Here is a 13,542-nt window from a genome sequence, read left to right as displayed (position 1 = left end):
CCACCTGTTGTTGAACTACACATCCCAGCATTCCCTGCTACAGTTTTGCTATTTGGCCATGCCAAAACTGATGCAGGGCATTCTGGGATGTGTAGTTCAACAGCTGGAGTGTCAAGGTTAGCCATCACTGGTCAATACTCTGGCTTTTCTACTTGTCATTACAATCAGTGAGCACTGGAATCAGTATGTGTGACCAGCAGATGGGATTCCAGCGCTCAAAAGACAGACCGACAGCAGCATCTCGCTTACAGAATACCTCCCCTATACACACACACACACGTACGTACGTACGTATACAACACGCCGCACACTTTTGGATCGGGCTGCTGGTTGTCAGGATCCCGGCATCTCCACTCTCCGACACTAGTGTTGTGGTTACCAATCAGGATTCCAGTGCCAGTATAAATCTTTCCTGCATCCCCCTGCACCAGCCTACAGTAGCACTAATTATATGCTTATAACGTGTATCTGTAATTAAAGTTCTGAATGTTTCTACCTCTCACACCTGTGCCTTATGGACTAGTGCAGAGGTTTTCAAACACCATCCTCAGTGTAGCCCAACAGTGCAGGGTTTAAGGCAGTGATGGGGAACCTTCAGCCTTCCAGCTGTTGTTGAACTACACATCCCAGCATGCCCTGCTAACATTTTGCTATTTGGTCATTCTAAAACCATTGCAGGGCATGCTGGGATTGTAGTTCAACAACAGCTGGAGGGCCGAAGGTTTCCCATCCCTGGTTTAAGGCGTTCCATGCTCATGTGATTTAATTAGTACCCCTCGCAGTTTGATTATCCTATCTGTTCACAAGCATGGAAATACTTAAAACCTGGATTGTTGGAGTGCCTTAAAGACCACAGTTGGCATACGTACAGTACTAAATCTGTCAAGTTTGTAATACAATTTTATGTATTATTTGTTCTTTTAGGGCTCTGTGGAACTGCTGGTCTGATCCAACATTCTCAACTTATATATATATTTTTATAAATATCTGATACTTTGTAATGAATCGTGTATCCTGTGAAATGAATATTTTGTAAATGTGTTTGCTACAATAATGGAAATAATTTGATAATGTTGCTTATATTTATAATAAACATGTTGCCTGCAGAGTTTTGGCTCCGTTCTACTTTATATCACTTACACAGTTGATGATGTGACATTTACTATAGGACTTTATACACAGTATCACCCCACACACTGTTGCAGGAGTCCTGGGTTGCATCTCATGTGGGGTACACACCAGGACGATATGGCCCAAAACGAGCCAATTTAGATACTTGCCCTCTTTGCTCCATTGGTACGATTACAATTACTCCCAATTGCAACAGCTTTTGTATTGAGGTTTCGAGAGCTTCCCGTTTTGACTCCAACGACGGGTGCCCTGTTGTAAAAACAAATCCTGGAGGAAAAGATGTGAACTCCAGCTGGTATCCTCTTGATACCACATGCTGAGCCCACAAATCCGTGCAAGTCTGTCGCCATGCCTCTGCAAAAGCAAACAGCCTGGAGGTCGGGGAGCCCATCATGCAACGGGCTTTTCAGGGGGCTTCTGCTCCTGGCGGCGAGCGGTAGATACCGCGGGCATAGACGTGGCTGACCCTCTGCCACGTCTTCCTCGAGAATGCCCCTCTGCCTCCTGATGCACCTCGAAAGGCGGGCCCTCATAAGGCCTTTTTGAAGCTGGCGCTAGGGATGGCAGGAAAGTTGATTTGCCGCCTGTAGCCTACGAGATTAACTTATCCAGCTCTGGTCCAAATAAGATCTCTCCATTAAATGGCAGGGCTTCCACCACCTTGATTTCCGCCTCTGCCTGCCAGGACCGAAGCCATAGCGAATGTCTAGCCAATACTGCAGATGCCGAAATTCTGGCCCCCAATGCAGCCGTATCTGTGGCGGCCTCCACCAGATACCCAGCCGCATCTTGGATATATTCAGCCAAGGGCAACAATTCTGCTCCAGGCCTATTACCTGAGCTGCCCATTTTTCAATGACCTTGCTTACCCAGGCCACTGCTAAAGCAGGCCGCAACAACAACCCAGAAGCAGAATAAACTGACTTAAGAGTGGCCTCCAACCTGCGGTCTGGAGCCTCCTTAAGTGCCACAGCTCCTGGAATAGGAAGAGTTGTACGTTTAGACAATCTAGACACCGACGTGTCCGCTGGAGGAGGAGACTCCCATTTGTTTCTTGACTCCTGTGAAAACAGATATAATACCTTAAACTTCCTAGACACCTGGAATTTTTTATCCGATGACTGCCAGGCTTCCAATAAAACCTTATCCAATTCCGGAGATTCTGGAAAACACACTTGCTGTTTAAGTGACTGGCGCTGCTGTTTGAGAAAATAATAATAATATGAACACACTGGTTTGGCTGAATAAAGATAAAGGCTGGACACACTGTTGCTTTTGCAAATTTTATATGAAAAGAGTAAATATAGATAATACATAGACATACATTTATTACATAAAAACAATACTAAAATGTTTCCATGAATTGGGATCCCAGTTATATAAGCTATGATGGCTTTTGCGAATTTTCAGCAATATAGGTTGTTTCAACAGAATTGTGCAAAAGTATGCATATAATGGTAGTTTGCAGTACCAAATAGGGGGAAAGGTCCAATTGATGCAGAGTATGGATTTACTGTGTGTGGACTGACCGGTAAATTCAAATCACAGGGGATAGTGTGTAGTCACAGGTTTTGTATTATGCTCACCCTGGGGGATAGCACCTTCTCCGTGCTTGTTTGCGGGGGTCTCCAGCGAGCGGTCCCAGTTGTTATAGGGATGGAGTTCCTTCCAGATGTAACTAACACTAATATCGGCAGCACGCCGGTGTGACCTGCCTGTAGTCAGAGACGGATCCACCATCCTGACCACGGCGGCGTAAGGAGTACTCCGCGCTGTGGTGAGATAGAGTCTTCCTCACTGTAGCGTGGAGAGCGGTGGACAGCTGATTGCCGGCAGCAAGGAGGGGAGCTGCACTTCAGCTGAGGGTCAAATGCAGGGTCAGCGGTGAGCCAAAGGTGAGCCTGTGCTGCGGTGGACCCGGTCAGCGTGGAGCGGCTGTTTGCCAGCAGCGTGGAACGGGCTGCGCTTCAGCTATGGAACAAGCTGGGGGTTTGCTGAGTGGATCTCCAATTCAGATGTGATGATGACGTCAACGCGTTTCGTTCCCGTAGTCAGCTGGGAACTTTTTCAAGACTATGATGTAGGCCAGTGGAATCACTGCAGGGGGCGAGGGGTATACTCCTCATTGCCGCCACCGCATCTGCACCCGCACCTACTAAGTAATGATTGTAGTGGTGATGGGGAGATGACGCTGCTTCTCTCACCCAGTAGCTGATATAGCGGGGCTTTCTCTCTCCATCCTGCCGTCCTATTGGCTGGTGGGCTTTAAATTAGGTGGTTTGCCACCCTGATTGCTCAATGACAGTGGGGGGTGGGCTGTGTCTGCAGCACTGCCCGGCCGGCAACGGAGCCTGGAGCTCCCTTGTGTGTGCACTGTCCGGCTGCTGGGGTGTCCGGCTGCACATACAGTGTGTTTGCAATGCAGACCCCCCCATGCAGGTTTTTTTCTTTTACATTTATTATTGTGTTTTTTTTTTCATTATTATTATGAGGGGGCAGTCTTACAATGGAAGGAGTCAGGAATGGGAAGGGTCAAGTTTAAACAGTAACCCCCCCCTCTAGAAGAGAAGTCTAGATCCGCAACTGTTCAGTCCTGGGAGTTAATCAAATGGACTAAGGTAATAATAAAGTACAAAAGGGTTTCACCTATAGTTCTCACCTGCAGCTTCAGCTAAGATCAGACCTAAATAATAGAAATTCTCCAGAAAGCGGATTCGCCTTTCTTTGTGTACAGGTAGAGGTGGTCGCAGTAGTTCCGGCTATTGGCATGTTCCTGTATGTGATGGCAAAGTCCTTGTGTACATATGTGTGCATCCAAACGTGCAAGGACTGACACAACCACAATCAGCGCCCGTACATGCTGCAGATTGGTGCGTCCTTAGATGCCACCACTGGCATTTGCATATCCCTCTGGCAGGTGCAGTTTTTTCCTCTACGTATGGCCTCCAATGTGTGTGTGGTCTGTGCACACAGCCACTTCCACCACGTCATAACAAACTATTTCTGGGCGGCTGCGAAGACACCTCCATGTCACCACCCAATGACAGCCAATACATCTAATACACTGCTCCCAGTGTGCACCTGACATTACAACTGCAACTCTGTACACACACAATTGGGACACATGCACAGTACCCAAAACATTGTTCCCTACATGCAACATCTGGGGCGCGCCTCCTCTGAATCAGGCCTTGTGTGTCGTACCTTGGTAGTCATTAATGCCAATTACACAAAGCATTGTCAGTGACTGCAGACTTCTGTGAAACTAGTTTTAATGAAGCTCTTTATAGTTACAATAAAGTATTATACAAAACAAAGTACTATTTATTTTCTATATACACAAGCCAGTAAGCGAAGTCTCTGTACCATAGGTACATCTGCAAAGAAAGTGCTGGAGATTCTCCGGATAGATACGAAAGCCCTTATGGAATTTACCAGCATGATTCCCAGGGTATATTATACCTGTATGTGGCTGTATGCTTAGCCATTCCCGGCTACTGTACATGTGTTCCAGTGCAACATCGGGGAGCAGACACTGCAAGGTCCGCCGCTCCGCTCCGTGTTTTACACATATCTCAGACGCTGCTATTCCCAGGAGAGGAGTATTAGATGTACATGGGCAGCTCGCTCAACCCCGTATCACTTCACCTTCTTGCTCTTTGCTTTGCCCGGCTTTTTGTCTCCACTTTTCTTTTCTACTTTGGAAGGTTTGGATGAAGATTTAGATGAAGACTTCGATGAAGACTTAGAGGTTTTGGCCTTTTTCACCTACAAATGACAGATAAGTGGGATAAACAAAGGCATTAGTTATCAGCCCCATAATAGCCATGGAATTTCAATCCGAAAGATCTAGAAATGACAAATGTTCTTTCACCGGAAAAAAACATTAAAAAGATCAATGCGGCACAGTGGTTAGCATTGCAGCCTCTTAGCACTGGTTCGTTTGCAAGCATAGATTGATTTATGGTAGTGCAGATATGTAAATTGAATTAGACTTTTATTATTACTATACAGAGAGAAATAATGCAAAAATCATGGGTCAATAACAATACTTTGCATGACTGTGGGAAACTATTTCTGGGACATATTTACATGAAGTCTAGGTCCATCAGATATGAATACTTTACAGAAGAGCCAATTGGACCTGTGTCCTCATACACCTAACCGTTTTTACACCACATGTTGGGAGACGACTGGTATCTTGGAGAAGGATAAAAGGGAAGCTTTACTATGGCAGTTATACAATGCTTGGTACCCTATCACTCTCCAGTGTCCATCTACCCTAACGTCCCATTTACTTAGTATTTTTGTTACAATGAATTGTAGAGACATAGATGTAGCATAACGATGCATGGCGTGGGACAATGGGAAGGAGCGCGATCTGTGGTTAGGCCTATGAGGAGGATACATCTGTAACTGGTTTGACTTCTCTCTTGCAGTGGGATATGCTGTGGCGGCTTGATTTGTCAGGGGCAATAGCTATGTGCAGATGTATTTATATATTGGGTGGTGAGAACACAAAGTGGTGGCTTGTTAAATCACTTTACCCATGTGACATTTCTGTATGATACTCAGCATAGTAATGTCTGCAATAGTCTGATAAACCAGAGAGCATTAGATTACTATGTCCCGGCACAGTGCTCTCCTGGTAACAACATAGGTGGGGTTTAATGATCCGCAATGGAGAAGAACATTATAAAACACTATCATTGCTTACTGATCACATACCCGCTTATACCCAACAAGCGGATAACATGGTCACTTACTGGGACCAGAGGCCACCAGCACCAGCCCACTTATGCCCAACACAGCAGAACCTTTAGCAGAACACTTCCTGTGCCTGTAACACATACACCGGGATTTCTAGCCTTGCTGGCTAATAAGCTTTGGATTTCCCACTCGGTAATGAATTTGCTATTTTAATCCTGGAAATTACTAAACCCAGATACGGCTGAGGGCCAGGGAATGTTATTAGTTTCTTACGCAGGTATGGATAATCTAATAAGCATTATTAATGTTCCGCTACATATTGTGCCCAACTACAGATCACTGGAGACCAAATAAGACTGCCCGGAGTGAACAAACGTAAGGTTCTAATATCCAGTGTGATTAATTCTAGGGAGACCAGCACTCACATCAATCAGTATTTACTAAGATACAATATGTAACAGGCTTTAAGTGATATTTGCCACAGAAACTCTCAAACCCGTATCCATCTCCTTTCATGTTACCTTGATCATTGCATCTACGCCGACATCCTCTTCCTCCTCTTTGGTCTGAGTTTCCTCGTTGTTCGTCTCTTCGTTATACTCAGACTCCAGCGCTGGGGTTGAATCTTTTTTAGAGGCCTTCACCATTTGTAAGGAGTAAGGGGTGAGATGGGATTCCTTGTTGTAGCCACGCGTAAAGGCTGCTTTCACCTGGAAGTAGTGATACAGTACGGTACAGTTAGCGTTATCAGAACGGACTGTGAAAGGACAATCTTCCCACACATAGGTCAAGGTGGGGCTGTAGATGTAGCTTATCTAGACTTTAGTAAGGCTTTTGACACTGTCCCACATCGCAGACTGTTAAATAAACTTGCAAGCTTGGGATTGGAGATTCTAATGCTGGCCATACATCAGAAAGATTGGGCTCATGATTGTGTCCAATTTCCCTTCAATTCCCCGACAGTCCTTGGTGGTTTTTGGACATACAATGTGCACACAATCTGCATACAATCCATTTTACAATCAATTGAGATTGTATGATTGGGTACAATATCTTTCTGATCTATGGCCACCTTAAGATAGTTGAATGGATAAGATCTTGGTTGAAGGAAACAGAGCGTTGTAGTAAATTGAGTACAGTCAAAGGAGGGAGAGGTTACAAGTGGAGTACCCCAGGGATCTGTACTTGGACCAGTGCTTTTTAATATCTTTATTGGTGATATTGCAAATGGAATTGAGGGTAAAATATGCCTTTTTGCAGATGACACAAAGGTATGCAACAGGGTAGACACACCAGGAGGGGTAAAACAAATGATTGATGATCTAGGTAGATTAGAGGAATGGTCAAGAGAATGGCAACTACAGTGTAATGTAATAAATGCAAAATCATGCACTTGGGTCTCAAAAATCCAAAGACTAAATATAGTATAAATGGCACTATAATGGAAACTACTGAGGAAGAGAGGGATCTAGGTGTCACTATTTCAGGGGACTTAAAGGCAGGTAGGCAATGTAACAAAGCAATGAAGAAGGCAAGTCAGATGCTTGGTTGCATAGGGAGAGGTATCAGCAGTAGAAAGAAAGAAGTAATAATGCCACTGTATAGGTCATTGGTACAACCTCACCTAGAGTATTGTGTTCAGTTCTGGAGGCCATATCTCCAGAAGGATATAAATACACTAGAGACTGTACAAAGAAGGGCAACTAAAATGGTGCATGGCCTACATCACAAAACGTACCAGGAAAGACTAAAAGATCTTAATATGTATACTTTAGAGCAGAGAAGGGAAAGGGGAGACATGATAGAAACTTTCAAATATATCAAGGGCTTTAACAAGGTACAAGTGGGAGACATTCTTCACAGGAAGAGGAGCAGCAGAACACGAGGACATGCACTGACACTAGAGGGAGGAAGATTCAGGGGAAATTTGAGGAAGAATTACTTCACAGAAAGAGTAGTAGATAAGTGGAATAGCCTCCCATCAGAGGTGGTAGACGCAAATACAGTAGTACAATTTAAACATGCTTGGGATAAGCATATTGATATCCTTACAAAAAAATAAGGATCAAATATGGTTTGAGGTAACATGTTTAAAAAGGGGCAGACTAACTAGATGGGCCAAGTGGTTCTTATCTGCCGTCAAATTCTATGTTTCTATAGGTACGCAGAATACGCGGCTTTATACGGCACTACTAAGCAAATCTATTACTGTGATTTCCCAATTAGCACATGTTCAGGAGTGGCCTGTTTTATCTACATGTATGGTTCTAGTTTATGTTTGTTTTTTCTTTTATAAACATTATAATCGCCCAGATGACAATCTCATCTTGTGAGCCCCGCTTCCTTTCATCACTGCTTGCTTTATTTCCCATTTACCAATGCTATACTACAACAGTGTATGGAAACATACTGGTCATCATCTCAGAGGTGTACCTTGGGGTCAAGTTTGGAAAAAGGGCTGGGTTTCCCTCCCCAGCTGGTGATCTCCATGATGTTATCAAAGTCTTCTTTCATTAAGTAGTAAGTGTCCATTAGATCCACCACCTCCTGCACTCCGTCTGCACCGCGCTCAGCCAGCGGCCACACCAGCTTGTCCCGCATATAGGACAGGTAGTCCAGGTTCAGGGCACGTTTACTGGACCGGGTCCTGAGATAAGGAAAACGTAGAACACTTAGTAGGGGCAACCACCTAGAAGTAGACAATACTCACATTGGGGCAGATGTAATAAGCCTGGTGAAGAGATACAGTATAAGGTGATATGTACCAGCCAGTCAGCGGTTTGAAAAATGACAGTTAGGAGTTGATTGTTTCAGTTGCCAGGAGAGCATCTAACAACTTTTGCATAGGGTCAGGTGCTGGATCAGAGGGTGCAGGGCTCTCTTGGGGAGGGGGTTGGGCAGAATCCTGCATCTCAGTCTCTGACATCTGTCTCGCAGGGGGATTTCTGGAAAACTTCTCCAGTTTAGCTGCAGCATTAGACTGGTGTTGAGTTTTTCCCATTTTTGGTGGCGTATATCAAAAGGTAGATATGAGAGGGGCCAGAGAGCAGAATATATAGCAGGCCAAAGCTAAAACAGTGTCCTCAATAGATCTGCAGGCATTATAACCGGGTGTATGTTGAGGCAGTATAACGTGCATACACAGGTGTGAGTCGGTTAATATAGTAGATATAGTGATAGATCAGGGATCTGTGTACCAATGTCCCACAGCCCCAACAGTGCAGGGTCACGCCGGGGAGCGCCCGCCAGTTAGGCGATATGTGAAGCAGTCCCAGGTTCACTACAGAGTCTAAGGGCACACAGGCGGAAAGCCACCCCACACTGTATATGGCCAGGCACCAACCCAAGAATATCAGCTCCGCAGCTCAGGTTATATACAAATTAGGGTCCCCAAGTACCTGGGATGCTATCACCGGCACCAAGACAGGTGCTGGGCCGAGACCGCAGGCAGGGAGAGGAGACGTTGTAGCTCTGTAAATCTGTCTGTGGAGCCAGGCGGGGAGAGGAGCTCGCAGGCCGCAGCGTGCCTCACAGCGCGGCCGAAGCTGTGTCCCGGGCGGTGGTGTAGCACACTCACCGGGCTGTCCGTTGGAGAGGAGGGCCTTTGGGAGGGGAGCCGCCCGCTGCAGTACAGGAGCCAGGGGAGAGGAGCTTGCAGGCCGCGGCGCGCCCCACGACTTGGCCGCAGCTGTGTCCCGGGCGGCGGTGTAATACACTCACCGGGATGTTCGTCGGAGAGGAGGGCCTCGGGACGGGAGCCGCCCGCCGTAGCACTGAAGCCCAGAGAGAGGGAGCTCGCAAGCCGCGGCGTGTCCCCCGGCGTGGTGCAGCACACCCACCGGGATGTCCGTCGGAGAGAGGAGCCTCGGGAGGGGAGCCGCCTGCTGCAGCACAGGATCGCGGGGCTCCACAGCACAGCGTCAATCAGAAACGCGACCCGCAGCCTAGTCACCATCCTGCACCGATGGGGCCTGCACGGCTATTAAGTTTGGTTTTGAGGGAGTCTGCCGGAGGGGACAAGGTCACAGGTGGGGTATCGCCTGTCGCCTCAGCCCATCCCCTAACAGGATATTGGGGTTCCGGGCCCCGGGGTGGTGTGGAGAAGGATAATATGCAGGATAGCTCGGAGGAGTAGAGCAAGATGCGTGCTACTCCATTGCCGCCATGGCCACGCCCCCCACAGTTAGGACTTGATTGGCTGGTGCGTTATCACCTTCCTCTTTATCTCATCACCAGGTTTAATACATCTGCCCCATTGTGGGACAACTGACCGCTGTAACAGCCTCATAGCGCTACACATGGGTCTTCTGCAAGGGTCACCAGTGGGAGTAGGGGACAGTGTACAAACCCTTCTCATTGTTATAGACAAGACTGTGCCAGCAGTATCGCTTCACTTTGTGCTTCCCATTAGTATATAGTCAGGTGCGTGCACTACAGGCACATACTGCGGGCTACCAGCTCCTTGCTAGCTCATGGAAGCTCACTGAGTAAGTGTTGGCCAGTGCGGCTTCTTAGCAATCCAAGTCCCTTATAGCCACCGCATGAGATCTACTACAGCTCCTACCTGAGAGACGTGTGCATGGCAAGCTCCTGGGTGATGCGGTCGTGCTTCCCGGTGGATGAGAATTTCCCTAGCCAGCTGGGAAAGCTGGGAAACTGCGACATGTAGCCCCTCATCAGCTCCCCGGGAAGGACACTGGCATATATTGCCTAAACAGAACAGCATAGCCGTGTATCAGTCACCAATACACTTTATACAATTTACTTACATTTAACAAGAAATGATACCTTTATCCAGAGCATGACCGTGCCCAATGTGTAGGACACTGAAAGTTACGGGGCAGTAAGCTGAAGGACTGTAACGTTGCAAATACAAGAAACAGAAGTAGCAGGACTGTAAGCATATATCCTGGGTTATTACACAGTTCTCCAGGATACTCGTGCCCTGGACATATGCCTACCTAATACATTGCACAGTGCCACATCTCACTTGTGTACTTGGACCACTGTGTGTGCAATTTATGCAATTTATGAAAACGCCTCATATAGGGCCTTATTCTAGTTCACTCTTTCTGACAAAATCCTTCTTAGATGGACAAAACCATGTGCACTGCAGGTGGGGCAGATGTTACTTGTGCAGCGAGAATTAGATGTGGGTGGGGTTTTACTTCAAAGTGAGATCTATATTGCAGTGTAATAATAAAGCAGCCAGTATTTACCCTGCACAGAAACAAAATAACTCACCCAAATCTAATTCTCTCTGCACAAGTAACATCTGCCACCCTGCAGTGCTCATGGTTTTGTTCATCTAAGAAGGATTTTGTCAGAAAAAGTGAACTAGAATAAGGCCCATAATACTTTGGGATCACTGTAATAGGACTGGAAGAAAACAACATTATCTACCTTTTGGCCAGTGTTTGGGGCAACCACCCAATAGAGGACTATTCTACGGGCTAAGGAGAACACTGCATCTCATCAGACCTGTTAGCAGGGCTGCAATTTTACAGATGGACAATACCATGCTGCTCTGCTGGTGGGGCAGATGTAACATGCGCAGAGAGAGTTCGAATTTTTTTTTTTTTTGGGGGGGGGGGGGGTTATTTTGTTTCTGTGCAGGGTAAATACTGGCTGCTTCATTCTAACACCTCATGATTCCAGACTGAACACCCCTCATCCAAATCTAACTCTCTCTGCACCGGTTACATCTACCCCAACTGCAGTGTAAAATTGTTTTGTCCATCTGCAAAAATTAAACATTGCCAATATGTCTGAATCAGGCCCATAACCCTACCATGAGAAGGGGCAGCAGGAGCAGAACATCTGGGAGACTCGAAAACTTCAAGGACTAAAGCAGGCATGTCCAACGTTGGCCCTCCAGATGTTGTGAAACTACACATGCCAGCATGCTTTGCCACAGTTTTGCTATTAGAGAATGCTAAAACTATTGCAAAGCATGCTGGGATGTGTAGTTTCCCAACATCTGGAGGGCCAACGTTGGACATGCCTGGACTAAAGGGTAAAAAAGATGGACAAACCTTGAAGGCAATCTTGGACCCAGGACTGTTGGAAGATAACCCAAAACCTACAGCCAGAGTCCCACTGAGAACCAATCTGTGCAATGACGTGGTAATTGCCTTTCACCAACACTGTCCATTCAATCTAAAGGAACTTTGCCAATATTGCAAATAATAGTGGAATACCGCAGGGTCCAGCTGTGGTACAGTCATATCCAAGCAGACCCACGTTCTGTTTCATAGGCAATTCATTAAGAAGAACCTTTATCCGAAGTGAACAGACATTGGCCTACACTTGTTACATTGGGTCAGATGTATCAAGCTTAAAAAGTGATGAAGTGGCGAGTGATAAGTAGCCAGCGAATCGGCTCCTACGTGTTATTTTTCAAACCCAGCCTGTAACATAACAGGTAGCAGCTGATTGGCTGGTTGTTTATCACTCTCCGATTTAGCTCTATGTGAAACTTGATACATCTGGCCCATTGTGTCTGAGCTGGAGCTCCGACGTGGTCAGAGAAGTATACCTGTGTAGGCAGAAGACTCCAGGTCTGCTTACTGCGGATAGCCCGGTCCACCAGGTCCCCATCAGCTATGCTGTCAGCCGTCTTGCTCAGGAGAAGTAAGTGCTTCTTCATGTTCCCGCTGGAAGGACGACACAAGGCCTGGTTAGACGATTAGGCTGGTGCAGGGGACAATGTGGTAAAGCCATTACATACAGAGGCTCACCCCGCTGCAGCTGGCTTCACATGGACATAGTTTTCCTGAACAAAGAGAGGCGCCAGGGAGTAGTCATGGAAGAAGAGGTCAGACTTGTCTATAAGGGTCATGTGAGCCGTCTCTTCACCGCTGCTAAACACCTTCCGCACAACATCAAACGGACCCTGGGGACACGGAACATGACCAGTGTAAGCGCCGGGCAGTATATGTGACCTGCACACACAGTATATGCCAATACCATACGTCTCCATGCCACTCACAATTTTAATGTCCTTTTTGGCATTGTTGGCGCTGCTCTTTGCTTCATCATAGGTCAGGGCTTTATTGCCGGCGCACCACATACTGAGATTATGTATTACCTAAGGGCGGAGAGAACAGTATTGGGTGTAACAAAGAAGCTTGCAGAGGCAATGCGGCTCACCATGTGCAGAGCATCTCACCTGCCGAATGTCTTGGTTTGCCCCAAGAATAATTTCATTCATTGCCGGTGGCGGAATCTTTAATCCCTCTTTATAAGCCACAGACATCATGGCCCCCTAAAATATATAAGAGAAAGTGGCTACGTTACAATCAAGGATTACAGAATATTAACTCCAAGTGTAAAATAATCCTCATACAAAAGGGAGAATGAGAGGTACCTGCTCGCAAGTGCTCCCTCATTTCTACTCCCCAGTAATCCCCTCACAGCCGCTCCACAGTAATCCCCTCACAGCCGCTCCACAGTAATCCCCTCACAGCCGCTCCCCAGTAATCCCCTCACAGCCGCTCCCCAGCAATCCCCTCACAGCCGCTCCCCAGTAATCCCCTCACAGCCGCTCCCCAGTAATCCCCTCACAGCCGCTCCCCAGTAATCCCCTCACAGCCGCTCCCCAGTAATCCCCTCCCCAGTAATCCCCTCCCCAGTAATCCCCTCACAGCCGCTCCCCAGTAATCCCCTCACAGCCGCTCCCCAGTAATCCCCTCACAGCCG

At 46.9% G+C, this 13,542-nt stretch overlaps 2 protein-coding genes across 3 annotated transcripts in view; one reads left to right on the top strand and one right to left on the bottom strand.

Moving 5' to 3' along the window:
- WDR19 (WD repeat domain 19) overlaps positions 1–1,108 on the top strand; it is an 81,756-nt gene extending 80,648 nt beyond the window's left edge. For both annotated transcript variants that reach the window (XM_083158411.1, XM_083158413.1), the window contains exon 37: positions 925–1,108. The gene's annotated coding sequence lies outside the window, so the exon portion shown is untranslated. The remainder of the gene's footprint in view (positions 1–924) is intronic.
- Positions 1,109–4,386: 3,278 nt separating this feature from the next.
- The window catches only part of RFC1 (replication factor C subunit 1), a 40,999-nt gene continuing 31,843 nt past the window's right edge, over positions 4,387–13,542 (bottom strand). Inside the window, exons 18-25 of the mRNA XM_083158404.1 lie at positions 13,013–13,108; positions 12,833–12,931; positions 12,582–12,736; positions 12,380–12,497; positions 10,406–10,551; positions 8,275–8,488; positions 6,363–6,551; positions 4,387–4,899 (exon numbers count right to left, since the gene is read on the bottom strand). Of these exons, the coding sequence (XP_083014530.1) occupies positions 4,771–4,899; positions 6,363–6,551; positions 8,275–8,488; positions 10,406–10,551; positions 12,380–12,497; positions 12,582–12,736; positions 12,833–12,931; positions 13,013–13,108 (1,146 nt within the window). The 3' untranslated portion in view covers positions 4,387–4,770. The remainder of the gene's footprint in view (positions 4,900–6,362; positions 6,552–8,274; positions 8,489–10,405; positions 10,552–12,379; positions 12,498–12,581; positions 12,737–12,832; positions 12,932–13,012; positions 13,109–13,542) is intronic.

The sequence above is a fragment of the Crinia signifera genome, chromosome 1 (genome assembly GCF_055691185.1).
Source record: "Crinia signifera chromosome 1, ASM5569118v1, whole genome shotgun sequence".
In the NCBI taxonomy this organism is placed as follows: domain Eukaryota; kingdom Metazoa; phylum Chordata; class Amphibia; order Anura; family Myobatrachidae; genus Crinia; species Crinia signifera.
Note: the sequence above shows the minus strand (reverse complement) of the source record. Positions and strands in the feature narration are given on the sequence as shown.